Source organism: Bos indicus x Bos taurus, chromosome 7 (genome assembly GCF_003369695.1).
Source record: "Bos indicus x Bos taurus breed Angus x Brahman F1 hybrid chromosome 7, Bos_hybrid_MaternalHap_v2.0, whole genome shotgun sequence".
NCBI lineage: Eukaryota > Metazoa > Chordata > Mammalia > Artiodactyla > Bovidae > Bos > Bos indicus x Bos taurus.
In genome coordinates, this window is record NC_040082.1 from 28,696,801 (window position 1) to 28,720,562 (window position 23,762).

The 23,762-nt window shown below is 40.6% G+C and overlaps 1 protein-coding gene across 3 annotated transcripts in view; it reads right to left on the reverse strand.

Annotated features, from left to right (window-relative positions):
- The window catches only part of ATG10 (autophagy related 10), a 262,614-nt gene extending 240,092 nt beyond the window's left edge, over nucleotides 1-22,522 (reverse strand). The window contains exons 1-3 of one of the 3 annotated variants that reach the window (XM_027545688.1): nucleotides 22,460-22,501; nucleotides 16,949-17,015; nucleotides 5,639-5,758 (exon numbers count right to left, since the gene is read on the reverse strand). In XM_027545688.1, the coding sequence (XP_027401489.1) occupies nucleotides 5,639-5,758; nucleotides 16,949-17,008 (180 nt within the window). In that variant the 5' untranslated portion in view covers nucleotides 17,009-17,015; nucleotides 22,460-22,501. Of the gene's footprint in view, nucleotides 1-5,638; nucleotides 5,759-16,948; nucleotides 17,016-22,459 lie in introns of all 3 variants that reach the window. The other 2 variants (XM_027545686.1, XM_027545687.1) reach the window with 2 other exon arrangements.
- Between the last annotated feature and the right edge of the window lie 1,240 nt (nucleotides 22,523-23,762).

The following is a 23,762-nucleotide window of genomic DNA, read 5'->3' on the forward strand; positions in this document are numbered from 1 at the left end:
TTTCTTTCCTGAAACCTCATGAGTGAAACTCTGTCAAGCTTCAAACTTTTCCTCTGCAACTTCCTCACCTTTCTCGGCCTGCAAAGAATTGAAGAGTTAGAGCCTTGCTCTGGATTAGGTTTCAGCTTATGGGAAGTTGTGGCTAGTTTGATCTTCCCAACCACTAAAGCTTTCTCCTTAAAGAAAAGCAGTTTCACTTTCTTATTGTTCATGTCTTCACTGGAGTAGCACATTTGATTTCCTTCAGGAACTTCTCCTTTGCATCTACAATTTGGCTAACTGTTTCGTGCAAGAGGCCTAAATTTTGACCTGTCTCAGTTTTTGATATGCCTTCTTCACTAAGCTTAATCATTTCCAGTTTCTGATTTAAAGTGAGGCAACGCTTACTTTCACTTGAACACTTAAGAGGCCATTGTAACATTGTTAATTGGTCTAATTTCAATATTGCAATGTCTCAGGGAATAGAGAGGCCTGAGGAGAGGGACAGAGATAGTGTAATGGCCAGTCAGTGGAGCAGTTAGGACACACACATTTATTAAGTTCACTGTTAATGGGCAGGGTTCGTGACACTCCAAAATAATCACAATACTAAATCAAACTTCACTGATCACAGATCACCATAACAAATATAATAATAATGAAAAAATGTGAAATACTGTGAAGATTATTGAAACGTGACATAGAGACATGAAGTGAGCAAAGGCTGTTGAAAAAATGGCACTGATAGACTTGCTCGACACAGGGTTGCCACAAACCTTCAATTTGTAAAACATACAATATCTACAAAGTGCAATAAAACAAGGTAACCCTTTAATGGGTTTCAAACAATTGCATTCATTGCTATTTACCATCTTCTGCTCTCCTTTCTTATTGTAGAAAATTCAGAATAATGTATCAGTCCGCTGTGCTGTGCTTAGTTGCATCCAACTCTTTGCAACCCCGTGAACTATAGCCCTCCTGGCTCCTCTGTCCATAGGAATTCTCCAGGCAAGAATACTGGAGTGGGTTGCCATGCCCTCCTCCAGGAGAATCTTCCCAACCCAGGGATCCAACCCAGGTTTCCTGCACTGCAGGTGGATTATTTATCATCTGAGCCACCAGGGAAGCCCAAGAATACTGAATGGGTAGCCTATTCCTTCTCCAGGTGATCTTCCTGACCCAAGAATCAAACCAGGGTCTCCTGTATTGCAGGGGGATTCTTTACCAGCTGAGCTACCAGGGAAGCCCAAGAATACTGAATGGGTAGCCTATTCCTTCTCCAGGTGATCTTCCTGACCCAAGAATCAAACCAGGGTCTCCTGTATTGCAGGGGGATTCTTTACCAGCTGAGCTACCAGGGAAGCCCCAATATATCAATACTACAGTTTATAGTTTTCATATAGTTTTCTGAAAACCTAACTAGAATTTCATTCAGACCAATCCAGTATACTTGGTGCTAATACACTTTCGTAAAATTTTCTGAAAACCTAACTACAATTTTATTCATAGCATTATTTATCTAACAAAAGACACCGAAAATTTCAATCAACCACCTAAAAAAGATAATCATACAATAACTGTCCACATACCAGAAACTACGCTGAACTTTTAGAATGCAAATCTCATTTAATCCAAACAACAACCATGTTAGATATTATTGTTATTCCTATTTTATAGGTAAAGAAAATGAAATTTGGCTACATTAAGTAAATCGTCTAAAATCCAGCTAGTAGAGGACTATGGTAAAGGAAATAATGGTAGAGCAAGGATTTGTACTCAGGTCTAACTCTGAAGCCTATAATCTTAACCATAACTATCTTTAATATCTGATACATTAAACAATGGCTCTTAGGAAGAGTGTACCAACCTCCTGAGGGGTTTGGAGATGTTAGGAGTAGGAAAACAAAAACAGTCCTGACCAAATGCCAATAGAATTAAGCCCCACCAAAAAATACTGATTTAGAAGCATTCTCCTTAATCTGCATACCTCCAGATATAAAAAACTAGGACATTTTGAATATTTTAAGTTTCTTTCTTTTAAAATTTTAAATTATTTATATGTTTCATTCACACTGTTTTTCTCATCAACTCTGCAGAAATAATGATATTTTGCCTTACCTAAAATGTTGAATTACACCAATTGTCTAAACATTAAAAGATAAAATGCTGCTGCTGCTAAGTCGCTTCAGTCGTGTCCGACTCTGTGCAACCCCACAGACGGCAGCCCACCAGGCTCCCCTATCCCTGGGATTCTCCAGGCAAGAACACTGGAGTGGGTTGCCATTTCCTTCTCCAATACATGAAAGAGAAAAGTGAAAGTGAAGTCGTTCAGTCGTGCCCGACTCTTCTCGACCCCATGGACTGCAGCCCACCAGGCCCCTCTGTCCATGGGATTTTCCAGGCAAGAGTACTGGAGTGGGGTGCCATCGCCCTCTCCAAAAGATAAAATGGGTGGTACCAAAGTGGTTTATGAACAAACCTGAAAATATGAGTGACAGTATACATACTCTTCAAAGAAGTCTCTTTATATAGGGATAAACAAAGTTCTTTTTAAAAATGAGGGGCAAGAAGGGGCAGAGCTGCTGCTGCTGCTGCTAAGTCGCTTCAGTAGTGTCCAACTCTGTGCGACCCCATAGACGGCAGTCCACCAGGCTCCCCCGCCCCTGGGATTCTCCAGGCAAGAACACGGGAGTGGGTTGCCATTTCCTTCTCCAATGCATGAAAGTGAAAAGTGAAAGTGAAGTCGCTCAGCTGTGTCCGACTCTTAGCGACCCCATGGACTGCAGCCTACCAGGCTCCTCTGTCCATGGGATTCTTCAGGCAAGGGTACTGGAGTGGGGTGCCACTGACTGCAGAAATTAAGTAGCAAAAATACGAACATTCTAAAATACAGTAGAGAAGGATCTCTTTGCCTGGAGTCCTTTATCCTAATTCAGATCAACAGCATGCATTGAGGCAAGGTGAGAAACCAGTCAACACCAGGCAGACACCCAATTCCAGAAGTCACCCACTGGACACACAGAGCCATGGCATGTGGGTTCAGTCCTCACTGTCTTTGGAAAGTATCTTTTTAAATTAGTTGCCAACATTTAAAAATTTAGATATTACCCTAAATCTTTTTTACTTTTCTTGGAAGATCTGGTAAGCTCCTGGGCCCATGTTTCTAACCTGTCTCAGGCCGAGCACCCTGGTCAGCCATAGGCCCTGACTCAGAGTCCACATTGTCTTGTCCCTAGCGGCTTGACCCAGTTACATTACCCCACCAGGTCTTCACAGACTCTTGAGTTTGCAATCCTTACCCTAAGGCTGTAAAGATTTTCTCTGATGAATGTTTTAGGGTTTTTTTGATAGTATCTATAGGCTCATGCCCACATTAAAGAGAATAGTCCTTAATTAGAGGCATAATTCTCACTCCAAAGGGTAGGCAGCTTTTCTAACTCAGCAGAAAGTGGCAGCAAACAAGAAACTAGACTTAGCCATCCCCATCCTTGAAGTAGAGGCAAGGCCAAGAATAAAAACAAATCCTGGAAACTGGCTCTTATGGCACTACTTTCAACAAATTCAGTGAAGAAACTTCTGACATATAATTCCCCCCTGGAGATCTTCCCCAAAGCCCCCCAACACACACACACACACACACACACACATATACACACACACCCAACTTCCTCTCTAACCTTCCCCTCCCCCACTCTACTAGGTCCCTGAAAAGGTAAGGAATCTATTATTCAGCCTCTAGCTTAAGATAAAAGAAGAAATTCTTTTTTTTTTTTTTTTAACCTGGTGAAAGGGAAACTTCCCAAAGTATAATCACACAAATTACAGGATAAAATGGGTCAGAAATCTATTCTCATCCAATGAATAAACAACCAACAATTTTAACCATTATATATCAGAAGCATTAACATCAAAATCACAAAGAAGACAAAGAGATCTGTTATTACTATTAACAGTTTTCTACTCAATTCATAAAAATAATAGAGAGAATATTACAAAGAAGGCAAGAAAAAACTCCTCATTTGTAGATAGCCTTATTCTACTTAGAATACACAACAGAAATTACCGAAAAATTATGAAAATTAGGAGAATTTAGTAAGATGAATGGTTACAAAATATATAAAAATTAGTAGATTCTTTATATGTTGATAATAATCATAGAAGAAATAAGATTAGAAATTCAAACATAACAGAAAGCAAAATTATAAAATACTCAGCACCAAAAATAATAAAAGGTACTATTAAGATCACATTATCCTAGACTGAGAGACACCTTAAGGGTTTATGAACTGTCCCATCATTAACTTACAGAATAGGGCTGGAATCTACCACAAGAAATTGACTCTATACTTTTGACCCTGACATGAAGCCCCTGCCAAAGCTTAGCTGACATACCACCCAAGAAAAAATCATGGCTTCTCTCCCCAGTGACAATCTGAACCTGATCAAGACCTGCATTTCCCTGGCCTCTAGTTCTGAATCATAAGAATCAGCCCAAAAATGTTCACATTTCTCAGATTTCATATAGGAAACAGAGCTAATCAACAGAGACACAAGATTTCACCACTTTTTCACAAATCAGATAAAACATCAAATAGAAAAAACTTACTTATTCTCTAAAAAAGGGATTTCAAAGACCTCTTAAAGAGCTTTAGGCAGAGAATCTTACTAAATATATGTGTGGAAATAAATGAGTATATAGACTTTTTACATTACTATTACTAAATAGAACCAAAAGAAAGAATGTTTTGGAATGTGTTTATATTATTAAGAAATTCCCAAAGATACATGTGTTTATATTATTAAGAAATCCTCCAAAGCTATGGTTTTTCCAGTGGTCATGTATGGATGGATGTGAGAGTTGGACTATAAAGAAAGCTGAGCGCCAAAGAACTGATGCTTTTGAACTGTAGTGTTGGAGAAGACTCTTGGGAGTCTCTTGGACTGCAAGGAGATCAAACCAGTCAATCCTAAAGGAAATCAGTCCTGAATATTCATTGGAAGGACTGATGCTGAAGCTGAAACTCCAATACGTTGGCCACCTGATGCAAAGAACTGACTCACTGATGCTGGGAAAGATTGAAGTGGGAGGAGAAGGGGACGACAGAGGATGAGATGGTTGGATGGCATCACTGACTCAATGGACATGAGTTTAAGTAAACTCCGGGAGTTGGTGATGGACAGGGAAGCCTGGAGTGCTGCAGTACATGGGGTGGCAAAGAGTCGGACACAACTGAACGACTGAACTGAACTGGACAGTCCTCCATAATTCAGAATTTGTGATTATTTGACCATGGTTTGATGTCTGGATTATCTTTTCACTCTCTGGACAAAAGTAGTTTCCTAAGAAAATTAATAGAATAAACAAATGGTTTGAAGCACCACAGAAGCATCTGTTTACATTTAGATAATTAATATGCTAAGCACTCTTATCTATTAAATTAAAGCAGGTCACCTAAGGACTTTTCTAGATAATACTTCATTAGCCTAATTATAATGAGTATATATAGCTAAAGTAATAAAACAGACATCTGTTTTAAAATATTCTTCAATTTAAGCCTTTTACTAAATCAAACTAGCTTTCGTACATTACTTTCAATTACTGAGGATTTAAGTGGGGAAAAATAAAAACCTCCATCGAAATAGAAAATAAAATTCTTACCTTTGAAGCTCTCCATTCCCAACCATCACCTATCTTCTGTGAATGTTTAATGAATTCTGCACAATAATGCTGGAAGGTTTTTTCTCCAAAGAACTCATTTTCTTCCATACTAAACGAGAACTGAAATATAAAAACTAAGTATTAACATCAGCTGTGGAATGAATACTGAAAGGAATTCTGCTAATTCATGTTATTTCTTTAAACAAACCAAAATTTGGCATGTACATTGGAAAATAACCCCAGAGCCATTCCAAAAAAAAAAAAAAAGTGTTTTGTTTCCATCTTTCTCTCCCTATCCCCATCTTTTAATCAGGAAGAAAATGTGATCAACATGAAAACTCAAAACCTAGTTTTTGAGTTGTAACAAATACATATCTATGGTTCAAAAAGTCTAGTTTGTCCATAAATTTAGTTTCAAGTGTTTATATTATCTCCCTTCTAAGTTAATGCTTCCAAACAACCTCCTCAGACTTCCTTCTCTATCTCCCACCTTAGCTCTTATATAAACAGCATGACAGTGATTAGTGGAGCGGGGCCATTCTTCCCACTTTATTCAAGTTCAACTCACTAACAAATGATGTTTCAAAGCCTAAAGTAACTGTTTCACAAGGTGTAAGGTTATGATCACCTAATTAATTATCTACTTTATTGATTCAGCAAATGTGACAAATCAAGGATTATCCATATATTTGTTACATAAATCTGTCCAAAACATGAAATACTGTTTATACAAAGAAAACTTTAGAACATCTGAAAGGAAACTCACAGATTATATAGTTCCAGTCTCCTAATGAGAAAAGTTGGACCAAGTGAATGCCCACATTTTCTTTGTTAGTGATAAGCATCATCAGACAATTTAGCACTTGGTAACTGCTTACTATGTTAGGTACTTATGCTGGACACTTCACATTCCCACTTAATCTTCACACAACCCAATGGCTGTTGCTGTCCTCATTCCTCAAAAGAAAAAGGGAAAGTAATCTGTTCAAGAATGTAGTTGTTGTTTAGTCGGTCAGTCATATCCAACTTTTTTGCAACTACACAGACTGTCACCCACCAGGGTACCATGTCCATGGTATTTCCCAGGCAAGAATACTGGAGTGGGTTGCCATTTCCTTCTCCAGGGGATCTTCCAGAACCAGGGATCGAACCTGCATCTCCTGCATTGGCAGGCAGATTCTTTACCACTGAGCCACCAGGAAATCTCAAGAATATAAATGAGGAAAACTCAAAGATAGAAATGAAGAAAACTTCAAACCCCAGTTCAACTCCAGGGCCAAAGATCAATCTATACTAGCTGATTCCCAGTACAGTGTTCTTTCTGATTATTCAAATTTACTATGACCTACATAAGAATTTGTTCATTCATCCAATAATACATATCGAATTTCTACTAAGTAGTAGGCACCATGCATAGACAAAGGTTGGATACACAAAAATGAAAATATATATAATCCTTGCTCTGTAAGAACTTATCTTGCAATGAAGGAGATAACCAGTAACAATAATTACAGTAGAAACTTTCTAAACCAAATACCACTCAAGATTAAATGACACAATGTCTACTCCCTATATAAAACACTGACTACAGCATGCTTATTATGAAGCATCTCTGCTCCTATCAGTTGAGTGTAAAGTTCACAAACCACATTCATGTATCATAAATACATACTTTAATGCAACACAAACCAAATCAGTAAAATGTAAGTAAAAAAAGATAACTGTTATTTCTATGATGTAGACTTTATAAAGACTTGGAAAGATGATAAAGGCAAGTCTTTATATGAAAATATATACTACTGAACTAGTTATAGGCAATACAACTGAAAAGACTGACTCAGGGGAAAAAAAATCATACAAACCAAGGATTCTGCACTCAGACTGTTGCACAAGTGGCTTATGTTCTTTCTTTTAAACCCAAACTAGAAATTTAGAGAATGCATTCCACATTCAGTATAATTAAGAATAAACAATGAATTCCAATCAAGTACCCATACTCAAAGAAAATGCCTTGGTAATACATGGGAAAACTGGCAAATAAATATATTTATATGTTTTAAGTTAAAATAAAATGTTTTAAGTACATAAATATAATTTTTCTAATTCTAGCTTTAATCAAATTTTTCAATTAAGACCTTACCTCTCAATTCTGATAGCACTGGAAAAAAGGACTTCAAGTTAAAGTATACAATGGAGCAATGCACAGATTATGATAGGCACAAGAAGAGTCCCTAACAAAGAGGGGAAGGTGTGGGAAAGTGTGGGGTGGGAGTGGAGTTGAATCTGTAAGGTACATGTAGGAGTTTTTGCAGGGTAACTGTCAGTGAGTGAATCCCAGGGATTGGAACAGTGGTCCATGCAGGGAGGATGGTGTGAACCAAGGTAAGTGGGGGGGTGTAAAGAACTGCAAGTTTGATGCCACCAACATGATAATAAGGTAAATATACGAAGAGGGACTTCCCTGGTGGTCCAATGGCTAAGACTGGGCACTCCCAATGCAAGGGGCCTGGGTTTGATTCCTGGTCAGGAAACTAGATTCTACATGTTGCAACTGAAAAAAGATCCTGGGTGTCACAACTAAGACCCAGCACAACCAAATAAACAAATAAAAATATTTTGTTTTAAAGAGATAGGCAGAGAGTAAGGGCAGGTACAGACAGTCAAATCCTATGCAAGTTAAATCTGTCTGCACCCACTAATGCAGCAGAAACAGATGGGAAGGGCCTCAAAGATACCAGATAGACTAGTAATGAACTTTCTGACAGGAGGCTTGTGTGCCATGCCAGAGTTTGAACCATTTCCATAGGAAACAGAGAATCAGAAGTTAGAGCTGAAAAGTCAGAACGGTATCGGTGGTTGGGCTTTCCTTGTGGCTCAGCTGGTAAAGAATTCGCCAGCAATGTGGGAGACCCGGGATCGATCTCTGGGTTGGGAAGATCCCCTGGAGAAGGGAAAGGCTACCCACTCCAGTACTCTGGCCTCGAGAATTCCATGGACTCTATAGTCCATGGGGTCTCAAAAAGTCCCACACCACTGAGCGACTTTCACTTTCACATTCCATGGAGTATGTATCTAAAGGGCACAGCTTGAGGGCAGGGAGGAGAGTTAGAAGCTGTTACAGTGGTCTATGAAAGGTCATGAGAAGCTAAACCCAGGCAATGAAAGGGAGCAGAAAGAATTGTTGTTTTAGTTCCTGAGTCGTGTCTGACTCTCTTATGACCCTATTAGACTGCAGCCCACCAGGCTCCTCTGTCTGTGGGACTTTCCAGGCAAGATTACTGGAGTGGGTTGCCAGTCCCTGCTCCAGGGAATCTTCCCGACCTAGGGATGGAACCTGCATCTCCATATCTCCTGCACTGCAGGCGGATTCTCTACCACTGAGCCACCATGGGGGATGCCCCGCAGAAAGAATATGGATCTTCAATTATGGACAGAGGCCAAGATGAACTTAAAAGATCTGAAATTCATTTGTTTAAAAGAGACAAATGAAACCATGAGAGTAAATATTGCAAGCTGGAATGCATATGGCAGATTCTTAATATGGCTTCTGGTGGATCATGAAATTTTACACTAAATTTTGTATGTATACTCCTACCTATATTTTGAAAAGGAAAGATTCTAAAATTTTCAACAGATTGCTTGAGGAGTCTTAACCAAAAAGTTAAGAACCTCTGTGCATAGTGAAAAGAGCAGTGGGTTGAGAAAGAAACCTTTACAGCAGCAGCACTTAAGGGACCTATAGAGGCAGAAGAATAAACACAAGAGCTAGAGAATAAGGAAGGAGGCATTAGGAGATCCCAGGAAGAGCAATGCCACAGAGCCAGGGAATAAAGGTTTCAAGGGAGTAGACAATAACTAACAAAGAACCAACACTGTCAAAAGAAAAGAGAGACCATTAAGAAAAGGCCTGAAAACATGTATGGAGCTTGAAAATGAAGCAGTCATTGATGCCTTAGTGAGCAGTTTCAGCAATGGTAGAGAAAGCAGGCTGTGATGGGCTGAGGAGAAAACTACACGTGCAGAAATAAGCACAAAATTTGTAGACTACTTTTCAAAAAATTTGATTGGAAAGTAGATACAAATGGTAACCAAAGCAGTACATAGGCTTAAGGGAGGATATTGTTTTTCCTAAGAAAGGAGATAAAAATATATGTTTAAGCTGAACAAAGGGTGTTGGAGAGAGGGAAAAGTTGAAAATACCAAATAGAGAAAGCGAGTCATGAAACAATATCCTAAAGGGGCTGGGAGGAGATATAGTCATCAGTACCAGAGGATGGATATGAGTAACACGACACTCCTTGCAACTGGAGGAAAGGCATTTGAGGATGAATATTAGGGAAGACAAAGTCTGATGATCACAAGATTTTCAGATACAGGGGCAGAGGACAGTGAGGTGTTTGAGGAAGCAAGTATAGATTAGGAATTGCTAGTGAAGAAGACGAGAGGACAGCATTTAAAGACGAGCAGACACAAGGGAAGGCCCAGCACAGGCTGGGAGCCTGAATTTGTAGTACAGCATTCTATGAGGTATTGTGGTTGCCTTCAGCAGTGCTCAGCTCAGTTCCCCTTGTCAGAACCAGCAGTTACACATAAAGCTGAGTTTTGCTGGCTGAGTCAGTGAAAGGATAAGGGTAGAAGAAGGAACAGAAGATGCTACTGAGAACAACAGCTCCAAGGTCCAGATTATGTAAAAGAAGAAAAGATGCGGAGAAGGGGCTGGGAGAATATGGCAGTACCAAGAATTATTACATATGAAAGATGGTGAAGAACAACTGCAGTGAAAGGAGGGAAATGAAAGAATGGGAAGGCTATGAGACTTAGGACTTGAGAAGGTCTCGGCTGCGGCCATGGAAGTTAAATATACAAAGTAGCTTGGAAATGAAGGTCACTGAAGCTCAGGAAGTTTAAAAAACTATAAGACATAATGTTTGCTGTCTTCCACACAGACACTTAAGTTACTTAGGATTATTATGAGAGCTATCAGGAACAGAGAGCTCTTTTAAAAATATAGAAGTTCAACTAGGAGATTAGAAATGACAACAGGCAAATGGTAGAAGACAGTAGAGCACAGAGGTGGTAAGTATGGAATACAATGCCAAGACCATCAAGAATAATCACTGATAAACCACTACCTTTTTTACGATAGCAAGAACACAGCCTTGGATTCCTTCTCAAGACGGCGCTCAAGGCACCCACTACCAGGGATTACAGACAGCATGTGAGAAAAAAAGACTACCCTGTCGTATCTGGTAGAGCTGGATTTCATGAGCCTCAAAGTAGCAGGACTATTTCCATGATGCTGAAGAAGTAACCTAAAATTGGCTCTGCAGAAGTGGGGGTTACCAGCAATCTCAATATCCTGAGCCCTGCAGGGTGGAAGAAAAAACAGCCTCTATTCAAAGAGGGTTTTCAGTTTTTTTGTTGTTGTTTATAAATCAAGTTTCCTTGAGAACGATTTGGTGGAAACACTAACCTGCGCAGATGTTAACATCACATAAGATACGTGTAGAAACACTATATCCGCGTGCCACTCCCACCCTGGAGATTAAGGCACACTGTGTGAGGAAACTAATAACTCAGGGTTTCCCAACTCTTTTGACCACAAAATTCCTTTTCTTGGTAACATTTTTTAACACCTTACTCCAAGGAATGTAATAAAGGAAATAATGGATGAAGGGTTTAGGTTTTTTGATTCTTGGTTGGTTTGTTTTTTAACTGTGGATGTGTGCTCCTGAGGTCACAATGGAAAATCTGAGAGGAACAGGGGAACAGTGGGAGAACAGGTTTGGGAAGAGAAAGCACCGAGTACAGGAATAAAGTACAGTAGAGTCAATAAGCTGCAGGGGCTTCAATGAAGGCAGTCAAATGTTTCAAGGATATAAGTGAGATCTCCAGTTTACATGCAAAATTCTGGTTAACAATCTGTTTCAGTGCACATACAAATTGAGAAAGTGACATCTAAGAAATCTGTAAAAGGAAGAACAGAAGCTAACTTAGCAAAAGGAGGAGGTAAAGGAAACAGAATGTGCAAAAACCCAAGAAGTTCTGGTAATTGAAAAACTCTTGTGTAACTGAATTAGAGGTAGAGGAAGGGAACTGAGAAAACTACAGCTGATGAAGAGGGCCTTGTAGCCTGAGGGCTCAAAAGGTTTTGAAAGTGGGAGTAAACTGATCAGGTAAGCATTTTGGCTTCCAAAGGAGAATACAGATCTAATCTGACTGGACAGAGATCAGTTAAAAAGTTCTTAAAATGATTCAAGACTTCCCTGGTGGCTCAGATGGTAAAGCGTCTGCCTACAATGCAAGAGACCAGGGTTCAATCCCTGGGTCAGAAAGATCCCCTGGAGAAGGAAATAGCAACCGACTCCAGTATTCTTGCCTGGAAAATCCCATGGACCAAGGAGCCTGGTAGGCTATAGTCCATGGGGTCACAAAGAGTTGGAAAGGACTAAGGGACTTCACTTTCACTTTCAAAATGATTCAGGAGAGACACAATAGTATTAAACAAAGACTGGCAGTAGGGTGGAAGAGGGACAGATTCAAAAGACATTTTGATAGTGTAATATACTCATTACAACATTTGGCTGGTCTTGGTATGTAAGCAATTGGTGGGAGAAAAGGTTCAAGAAACAGTCTTAGCTCTTTGCCTTAAATGGTAGTCTCTGCCTAGGTAGCACAGTGGTAAAGAATCTGCCTGCAAATGCAGGAGACACAGGTTCAATTCCTGGGTCAGGAAGATCCCCTGGAGGATGAAATAGCAACCCACTCCAGTATTCTTGCCTGAAAAACTCCATGGACAGAGAAGCCTGGTGGGCTACAGTCTGTGGAGTTGCACAGAGTCAGACATAACTGAGCAACTGTGCACACACATACCTGATGGGCTGAAACAGATCCCTGGAGGAAAAGCAGGTTTGAGAAGTGAGACGGTAGCACCCTTGAGTTGATTTTGAAATGTCTGTGCAGTACCAAACAAAAAAGAGCAGGCATTTTGAGTCTGGAACTCAGGAGGAAAGAGAAATCTGAGCTAGGAATATTAATTCTCAATCAACATTTCATAGATAACAGAACACATCTGATCACTTAGGGAGAGGATACAGAATGAGAATAGGAAGACTAAAACAAAGCAGTTACAGAAATAATTTTTCCAACTGTATGATGACCTTGACATATACTGCTGTTGCTGCTGCTAAGTCGCTTCAGTGGTGTCTGACTCTGTGCGACCCCATAGACGGCAGCCCACCAGGCTCCCCCGTCCCCGGGATTCTCCAGGCAAGAATACTGGAGTGGGTTGCCATTTCCCTTTCCAATGCATGAAAGTGAAAAGTGAAAGTGAAGTCACTCAGTCGTGTCCGACTCTTAAAGACCCCAGGGACTGCAGCCTACCAGGCTCCTCCGTCCATGGGATTTTCCAGGCAAGAGTACTGGAGTGGGGTGCCATTGCCTTCTCCTAAGAGATATTAAATCAAAGAAAAATTGAACTTAATTCATAAAGAATACTAAAACATTTTGGAACATTTTATAAATTCTAAACAAACCCTTACTTAATAACAAAATTGAACCAAGTAAAAACACTCCATTCCCTAAGCCCTCCAGTTACTTGAGGTTTACTAAACTATTCAAAATGTGAGTCAAAACATAAAATTTCACTCAATAGCCATAGTTTATCTAATTAACAGCACTGTGCCACTAGCAAGATGACTGAACATCAAAGCACTAATTAATTTTTGGTTGAATACTTTTAAAAATTATCTAAGGACTAGGCTTTGCTCAAGGATGTTACATATAATAAAAAAAAACACTTATGGCTTGATTATAAAATTAGGAACTATATTATATTAAAATGATATCCATCTCAATTCAAATCATCATAATATGGTATAATGAAATATCACTGAGTAATTATTACCTCTTTGCTCAAGTAAGAATATTTCAACTCATTAAAAACGCAAATAAAATACAATCAACATTTTTATATGTACTTTTCAAATTGCAACACACTGGTCCTTTACTAGGTTCACAGTCTAGTAGGGACAAAAATTAGAATCATAGAACTATAAGAAGGTAGGAATTATGGTCAAAAATAGAAATAACCACAACTGCAACTTATTAAGCAATAATGGCAAGAATTATCCTTATTTTGCACATGGAAAACCCGAGACATGTGAATTGCCTATGTTTCCAGACTTAAGCTATCTTCAGACCAGAGGTAAAAACAGAATACAGATGAACTATCAGTAAAAGACAAATTCCAATTCTCATCTATCCTAAATAATGAAACTCTCATCTCTTACTACAAAGAAAAGTTAGAAATAAGTCAAAACTCTTCTGTGTCAAAGTGTAAGTTGTTAGTACATCTATTTTGCTTGAGTTTCACTCTTGCTGAACAGCTGTTTGTTTTGAACTCAAACAATCAAAACCTTATTTTAAGTGTTCAAATAGAGGCTAAAGTTTGGAAAGGTAGAATATTTTTTTTTCCTCACCAAGTGAAAGCAGTCTTTCTAAACTATGTGTTAGCCCTAAACTAGACAGTGTGAAGAAGCTTATTCTGCTGCTATTTAGTTCAGTTCAGTTCAGTCGCTCAGTTGTGTCCAACTCTTTCCATCCCCATGGACTGCAGCACACCAGGCCTCCCTGTCCATCACCAACCCCCAGAGCTTACTCAAACTCATGTCCATCGAGTCGGTGATGCCATCCAACTATCTCATCCTCTGTCGGCCCCTTCTCCTCCTGCCTTCAATCTTTCCCAGCATCAGGGTCTTTTCCGATGAGTCATCCAAAGAGCTGATATTAAATATTATCTTTTCAGAAAAGTAACCCCAATGAATTCTAACACTGTGTATATAATCATTGTTCAAATAACTCTTTTTAATTTTAAAAACAATTCTTTTCAATTCTCTCCACATGGGGCTCTCCACATATTTTAATGAGATTTTTTAATCTAATGTGTGGGTAACTGATTCTCTGTTTTAGGGATTTTTGGTTTTGTTTTTTGAGTCAGAGGTATTTCTTTTAATGAATCTATAAATCAGTGTATATCAGAGTCATAAGAAGACTAAAACATTTTAAGAAATATAAATTTCCCCAGAACTTCAGATCATTTACAAAAATGTGATTATCACAGAACATACTATGCATACTTTGAAACATTAAAGATCATTTGTAACTAATAAAAGTAGGCAACTTCCTCTGTCCTTGTCCCTCCCTGCAGCAATTCTACATTTTAACTGGAGATTTAGGCTCTTTCCTTAAAAATGAATTCAATTAGGGAAGTGAACTCAACCTATTATCTTTATATGAATTTGGCTGGAATTAATTTAAATTAGTTAATCATTTACCTAGCAGGGTCCTTGGGTAGTAGCCCTCTAATTTTTGAGAGTAAAGAAGCACCAGGGTATAAATTTAGAAGTAGAATCCTAGGCCCAGACAAAAAACATCACCTAATTCTGAAGGCCCCAAAACAAGCATTTGTAATTAGCACTAGGGATACTTTTGAGGGTTCATGCTAGAACACCAGATTGTTTTAACAGGGATATTAATGGCCCTGGATTTCAAGGCATGTGGCAACCTGGGCGAGGCACAGCAGGCATGATCCCAGTAATCCAATAAATAGCACTGTGTTGTACGCTTAGTCGCTCAGTTGTGTCCGACTCTTTGTGACCCCATGGACTGCAGCCTGCCAGGCTCCTCTGTCTATGGGGATTCTCCAGGCAAGCATACTGGAATGGGTTGCCATGCCCTCCTCCAGGGGATCTTCTTAATCCAGGGATTGAACCCAGGTCTCCTGCACTACAGGTGGATTCTTTACCATCTGAGCCACCAGGGAGGCCCAATAAAAAGCACAGGAAGCAGAAAAAGAGAAGTTAGTTCAGGCTTGACAGCAGTTGACCAGCAAACTCAGCACTCCCTCTTCTCCTTCCCACTGAAACACACATCCCAAATCAAAGTTTAAATGGGATAACGCACTGTACCTAAACTGGAATTGAGGGACTTGGGATAGCTTTATTGGTAGCTGATGCTTGCTATGGCCTCTGCATCAAGAGGTCCAATTAGGAAGAGGGTAAGAAGCCATCTAGTGTTAGTTGCTCAGTCGTGTCCGACTCTTTGCGACCCCACGGACTGTAGCCCACCAGTCTCCTCTGTCCAGGGGATTCTCCAGGCAAGAATACTGGAGTGGATTGCCATTCCCTTCTCCAGAGGATCTTCCCAACCTATGGATCAAACCCTGGTCTCCTGCATTGCAGGCAGACTCTTTACCATTTGAGCTACAGGGAAGACCTCAAGAAGGCATCTAGCTCTCCTCAATATTTCTCTCCTCAATATCTTCTATATTTCTTTCAGAAAAAAAAGAGCCTGCAGTGCCCCCACAGTGTGGAGCTGAGGACAGAATTCATGTGACTGCTTTCTTTCCTCAAATCTCCCTCATATTCCAAGCACCTAGGGAGCATTTTCTTCAGAGAAATTTTATGCAGTGGTATGAGGGAGCTGGATTGTATCAGAGAATCAGCTGTTAAGTTTTCAGGAGTTCAGGGAGCTAGTTGATATCAAGTTGACAACTTGAAATTAACCACAACAGGAATATTTACACCACAGAAACTGACAAATGCCACTACTGGCTTCCAATACCAATTGGTAATTCTCTTTCAAGATCATTATCTCTCAATGATACAATGTTCATGGCCAGAAATGGAAGGTGAAGCCTGTAGAGAACTGCATACAGTTATGTAAAGTCAGCAACAGGTGGTTATGGGAACAGAACAAATTCTCAGAAAAACAGTATCACACCACTTACTCTTTCCCCTCCCAAACATTCAAAAACGATACATCATTTCAAATTACACCAAAATATTCCCCTCATTAGAGACACAGGCCTGAAAGATTAAATAATAGGAAAGGCCTCTCCTAAGTACAGAAAGATCGATCCTTCATAAATTGGGTTGTATCTATCAACGTGCTTTCCAACCTAATACTGAGAAGAGTCCTCCAGCATCTAACTGTAGTGAAGGGGATGCAAGAAGCTTACTCAGTCTGACAAGAATGAGCAACACCATCCCTACAGAAGTCCCTCTTTTGTAAAAACTAAGAAAACCAAAAACCTTACTAACAGCACAGGGCCAAGCTGAAGCTTGCGCACCATAAGAAAAAGGAGCACCGCCATACAGAAGAAAGCTTGTTCCTATCATGGGCTTACATTAGGAAACAAGGGAAAACTCAGAAATTATCCCTTTACTTTCCCAACTGAAAAAGTGAGTGACTGAGTGAGTGAAATCACTCAGTCGCGTCTGACACTGCGACCCATGGAATATAGCCTACCAGGCTTCTCCATCCATGAGCTTCTCCAGGCAAGAGTACCAGACTGGGTTGCCAGTTCATTCTCCAACTGAAAAAGGAAAAGGGCAAATAAAAAAAAGTCTTTGAAAAGTAAGAAATGAGAAGGAAAACAACAGCTAAGATTAAAAAGGAAACTGAAGAAGAAAAAACTGGAAGGGAATTCAAACATATAATAGGAGACAAGTTCTATACAAAAGACCAAAAAAAGAAGTACAGAAGCTGGGGGGAAAAAAAATCTTATTAACATTTTAACATATACACATGAGATGATCTCTAAACACAGAAAAAAAAGGACCAAGAAGAAAACAATGCACATTGATTGCTAGGAAGGACAAAGAACACAGATCCAACCTACAAATAACTGGCATTTCTGAACTGAAATCATAAGCAAACATACAACTGAAAATTTTTCCCTGAGCTGAGTAAAAGAAAGATTAAAAAGATTTACTCCCATAAATTGAGTGGATTCACTATGTTTGAGAAAAATGCTAGAAAGAAGCCTATGCCTAGAGGTAGTCTATGGAATTTATTTAAAGAACAAAAAGGAAAACAAAAATGCAGACAGAAAAAAAAAAAAACAGTTTGCCTCCAAAGGAACAAAAATCAGTGCAGCGACAGCCATTTCTTCCACCAGAGATGACAGAGCAATGTTTAAACAGCTGAGGACTTGTGACTTATAATTTCATATCTTATAGGAGAAGGAAATGGCAATCCACTCCAGTACTCTTGCCTGGAAAATTCCATGGATGGGGGAGCTTGGTAGGCTGCAGTCCATGGGGTCACAAAGAGTTGGACACGACTGACTTCACTTTCTTTCTATAGTTCTTTTTAGAGAAGGAAATGGCAACCCACTCCAGTGTTCTTGCCTGGAGAATCCCATTGACAGAGGAGCCTAGTAGGGCTACAGTCTATGGGGTTGCAAAGAGTTAGACACAACTAAGCAACTAACACACACACACACACACACATAACCTTATAACAGAGTTAAGCATGCTGTATATTCTAAGTGAAAATACTAAAAAAATTCAAACTTTGAAATGAATTTATTTCACATATCTACCTCTTAATAGCACCTTTCTTCAACTAAACTCTCAAGCCTATTCATAAATTGGATCTTTTCCCATTCAAACATTTGATGACATCTAACCTTTCTGATACTGGTGTCATTACTTTTATAAGATTATCATGTTTTTACATAAAACAAGACTTCTCTGCATACATCTGAGAGAAATTATTCCTCCAATGATGATTTGAACTGATCCACCAGCTCAAATTCTTTTGCTGCCTTTGAATAGTGGGACTTGGAGCACTAACTCGTCAGCACATATGCTAATTAGACCTGAACCAGGAACTAAAAGCTTATGACCGTGGCCAAAGATATTCAAGAAATAAGATGGTACAAAAAGATCAACACTGTTTCAGAGGTTCCAGACTCAGCACTGGTCTAGAGTCTGAATTCACAACACAGCAATGTGTTTTTAAAATATATTACCAAGTGTCATTACTTTTTCAAAAAAAAATAAAAAGCAGTTGGACATTTTCTTCTTACAAAGTCTTAATTAAAGACTAGATTAACATGCCTTCTTATTTCTACAAGATTTTATGTGTGTAGGTCCTCAGAGGAAGAAGTATCAGAATTTTGGGGGGAAAATCAGAGAAGACTCCAGAAAAAGGGAATCTGGAAAACTTGGAACTGAATTTTGAAACCTGAATAAGAGCCTACCAGGTGGAAACAAAAGTATGTCAAAAGATGGAATAGCTCCAGCAAGACAGGACCTGAAAAGAATGAGCTAAGTTTAAAAAAAAAAAAAAATGGCAGTAGATGAAGCATAGGTTGCGTAAAGTAAGAAAATAAGGTCCAATGGCCCCTACATCAGGAAGAACCACTCTTGAAGGGGTTGTTTGGAAATGAGTAGGATCATACTGGATTGTAAACAAAGAGGTGGGGTGGGGCATGCAGAGATGCAGTCTGCTATTGCCATTTAGTGCTCAAAGACCAAGTATAATAAGCATTCTGCAATGTACAGAACAGTTCCATAAAAATGGTGGTTGAGCCAACAAAGGTCCATCTAGTCAAAGCTATGGTTTTTTCAGTAGTCATGTTATGGATGTGAGTTGGACCATAAAGCTGAGCACCGAAGAATTGATGCTTTTGAACTGTGGTGTTGGAGAAGACTCTTGAGAGTCCCTTGGACTGCAAAGGAGATCAAACCAGTCCATCCTAAAGGAAATCAGTCCTGAATATTCATTGGAAGAACTGAAGCTGAAGCTGAAACTCCAATACTTTGGCCACCTGATGTGAAAAACAGACTCATTGGAAGAGACCCTGATGCTGGGAAAGACCGAAGACAGGAGAAGGGGATGACAGAGGATGAGATGGTTGGATGGCATCACTGACTCAATGGACATGAGTTTGAGTAAGCTCCGGGAGTTGGTGATGGACAGAGGAGCATGGCGTGCTGCAGTTCATGGAGTCACAAAGAATCAGACATGACTGAGTGACTGAACTGAACTGAGCGCTCTTTGAGAAAAAATGAGAAGCAGGTTAGGCTTAACAAAGTCTGATGAACTTAACCCTAGGGCTTCTTTGTATGTTTTTGAATGCGTATCTATTATCACAATATACATTTCATTCACTAAATACATCCAAGGAAGCTGTGTTTTTCCTCAGCAAGTGATACATTTCTTTCTTTTCAATGACCATCATGAAGCTCAGAACTTAGTCTATATCCCACCACTATATATTTGAGTATAATACACTCCATCTGGAGGAAGAATAGCAACCCCTGCTGGTATTCTTGCGGGGAGAATTCTATGGACAGAGGAGCCTAGAGTGGTACAGTCCATGGACACAAAAATTCAGATACAACTGAGCACGCACATACCCAATATACCCCAACCTCATCTTTCTATTCACGTGTCATTTTTTTACAACTCTCATTTCTATTTGTTTTGTATGTTCTTATTATGTACAATTTGTTGTTGTTATTTAGTCACTCAGTTGTGTCTAACTCTTTGCAATCTCACGGACTATAGCCCACCAGGCTCCTCTGTCCATGGAATTTCCCAAGCAAGCATACTGGAGTGGGCTGCCATTTCCTTCAGGGGATCTTCCTGACCCAAGGATCACATTCAAGTCTCCTCCACTGTAGGCGGATTCTTTACCATTGAGCCACCCTATGAATTAAAAACCATATTAGCTTGTTACATCCTCATAGCAACCCTATGAGGTAGTTACTATGATTTTCTCCATTTTATAGATGAAAAAATTGGGATAGAGAGGTTAAGTAATTTGTCCAAGGTACCAGTTGTTAAATGTGGCAATTTGACCTAAGGCAGTCAGTGTGGAATCAGAGCTTCTGCTCTAGAGTAATTACATTTCAGGTAATCCTTGAATTACAAAAGGATACTGAAAGGCAGAGCTATTACAAAAAATGAAGATGATGAGGGGTTGGGGGGCAGGCAGTGAATCTAGGAACAGGCTGAAATGAGGCAGAGTAGACAGGTAAATAGCCTAAATAGAGAATGTAGATTAAGGAATACTGGGGTGTTTGTATGTGTATGTGGAAGGCGGGTGGTACAGTTTCTAAATCTACTTAAAACTCTATAGAGAGATTCTATTTGAAACAGTAAACAAAAGGAAACTATAAATTCTTGAACTCAAAAGAGATGATTACAGTTTTTTTCCAAAAGCTATTATACAACAGTGATATGAACTAACCCTAACTTTGAAGCTGAATTCATATTAGTAACTATTCTTTCTGGGTCCTGTAAACCTACACAATCAAGCACTTTAAGGCCTAGGGTGCCAGTTACATTAGAGGACCCTCGGGTTCCGCATAAATTTCAGCAGCCTCTCCCTAATTTGGATGTTTTTAGGTAGGATTTATTCTCCATCCCCTACTTTCCAATTGTTTTATACCCAGAAATATGACCCCTGAAGACACTTGTTAATCACCAAACAATCTCTAGGGCATTTTGTTCTTATTACGGTTCCCTGAGTGTTCTTGCCTGGAGAATGCCAGGGACAGGGGAGCCTGGTGGGCTGCCATCTATGGGGTCGCAAAGAGTCGGACACGACTTAAGTGACTTAGCATAAGCAGCAGCCACAGATAATGTTTATGTCTCAAACACTCCCTCTAGGGTCCCTAAAAACATCTCTAAAGCTGACTCGTTTGAAAAGACCCGGATGCTGGGAAAGATTGAGGGCAGGAGGAGAAGGGGACGACGGAAGATGAGACGGTTGGATGGCCTCACCGACTCAATGGAGGTGGGTTTGTATGGACTCTGGGAGTTGGTGATGGACAGGGAGGCCTGGCTGCTGAGGTTCATGGGGTCGCAGAGTTGGGCACGACTGAGCAACTGAACTGAACACATCTCTAGGCTTCAAAGATGTCAATAATTAAATCAAGCCCAGTCTTAAAGAAATTTCTTATATAAACTTTAACCTACTTGTTTTTCATAAGGGGTTGCTTATCATTCTCAGAAACTTAAAAGCTCATTTTGTAAAGATCCTCTCTTGTCCATATTTGACCCTTCAGAAGTGAGGATAGGTGGAGTACTATTCAGGGCCTATGCTTTCCAATTCTTTAAAGTATAAAGTATGTTTTTACTACTAAAGAGTGAGGCCATTGTCAAAGTATAATTTTTGCAACGTTATAAACACGATTCATACAAAGTGAGCCTGTGGCAAAGATTTACTGAATTCATAATGAAGTAACAAGCTGAATGGTAAAAATTATTTTTACAAATCTTGGAAATAGGGCAATAAAACTATAACCTTCAGCGTAATTTTTTTTCTCCCAGTCAGAAGTAATTTGCATCTCCATTAGACAAAAAAAAAAAAGTAACTGCAAAGCCTGGGCCCTAAACAATACTATGTCAACCAAAAGTATAGTTCCCTAGATAACTGAGTCTCTAACAGGTGGGCCTATTAGACAAGGCTCTACTTTGAAAAGACAGTGTAGCAATCCTTTTGCCTTTTGGAGGATGTTTATCATAAAAGTTTGGCTCTATAAATCCGGTAACTAACATTCCTTTATCCCGCCCATCCCCCAGTCATCATTTTAGAGTAGACAGGTTACTTGGAAGAAAAATTCCTATTACTTAAAGAATAATAATTCCTTCAGGTTAAATAATACTTGACTAATGGAATCCCAGTACATTAATATCCTTTGTTTCAAGATTAGGAGGCAAAGACATTCTAAATGGGGACTGGCTTTAAACCGGGGTAGGAACTACATAAGTAGAGGGTAAGGTCACGATAGCGGCCCAGGAGCGGGGTCCAGACCCGGGGGCAGCTCGTCCCCACGCCGCGACCCGGCCTACATTTCACTGGCTGGAGCCCCGCGTCCCCGCCCTTTTGTTCAGGGCTGAGCAGCTTCCCGCCCACGTTCGCCCTCCCTTCCCCCCTATCTCAGGAGTTGTGTGACGCCCGGGCGAGCAAGAGAGCGGTGTAGAGACTCTGCCGGCAAAAGCTGTGGGAATACTCACCCCGCTCCGCTCGGCCCCAGACCCGGCCGCCCAGCCCAGAGGGGGCGGGGCGACGGAGTTGGGGGAGGGGAGCTGGGGTGAGGGCCCCACCGCCCAGCCAGCGATCGCGAGGACCAGAGAATTGGGCCCCCGGGGGCAAAAGGGGCTGCGGCAGAGGAGCAGAACCAACCAGCAGGGACGCCCACAACTGAAAGAGCCCTAGCCCGCCCTCAGCTGCCGTCGCCTGAGGCGACTCAGAGGGAGCATGCGCACTGCATCTCCCGCACTCCCCGGGACGGGCTCGCGCCGGCGGTTGACGTAGTGGGCCGCGTGCGTCTGGACCGGGCCGCGGGGCGTGACCTCCCTGGGGTTTCTAAAGGCCGCTGCCGAGGCTCCGCCCCGCACCTCTCTGGCCTCGAGAACCCCAAGGAGGTGGGTTATCTCAGCGCGGCACAAAGGAGGCGCATTGAGAAAGGGGAGGGGTTGTCAGCGACTTCGAGAATCTCTGCATACTCTCCTCCTACAAACAACCAAATATCTAGAAAATAAAAGGATGCCCAATGGAGAAAGGTAGGGCAAGAACGGAGCTGAACCATTCAGTGCGCCTAGAGTGTTCTCAGAGGTTGGAGAACCGTGTCGGCTCTCAAAACACACACTGCCAAACTACTGTGAACACAATTAAGCACTAGCACGACCGCCTTTAAAACTTACGGACCGATATAGAAGTTAGGGACTGGAGAACTGACCATAGTACCGTCTGGCACAAAGCTCAAGGGGAAAAAAAACTAGCTGCAGGATTAAATTGGGGCGCGGGGTGGTGGAATAAAAAAAAGACTAGAGAAAATGCAGGGAGTAACAGGGGTGATCCAACTGAAATACTGAAAATGCAACGGCAGACATCTGAGGGAAAACTAGCATCTGCTCCTTTTAACACGACAGAATTAAATTTGTGTCAAAAGAAATGAGTAAACACAGGCAAAGAAGTGAAAGGAAAACCTGCCTGCAAACAGACAGAACATGGTATTGATCTTGTACCACAGTTATGTAAGATGTCACCACTGGAGAAAGTTAGGTGTTGGATGCTCAGAACTCTATGTACGATTTTTACAATTTCCTGTGAGTTTACAATTATTTCAAAGTACTCTGTGTGTGTGTGTGTGTGTGTGTGTATGTATCGCTCAGTCGCGTCGACTCTTTGCGTGCCGTGGACTATAGCCCGTCAGGCCCCTCTGTCCATGGAATTCTCCAGGCAAGAATATTGGCATGGGTAGCCGGTCCCTTCTCCAGGAGATCTTCATGACCCAGGGACTAAGCCAGGTCTCTC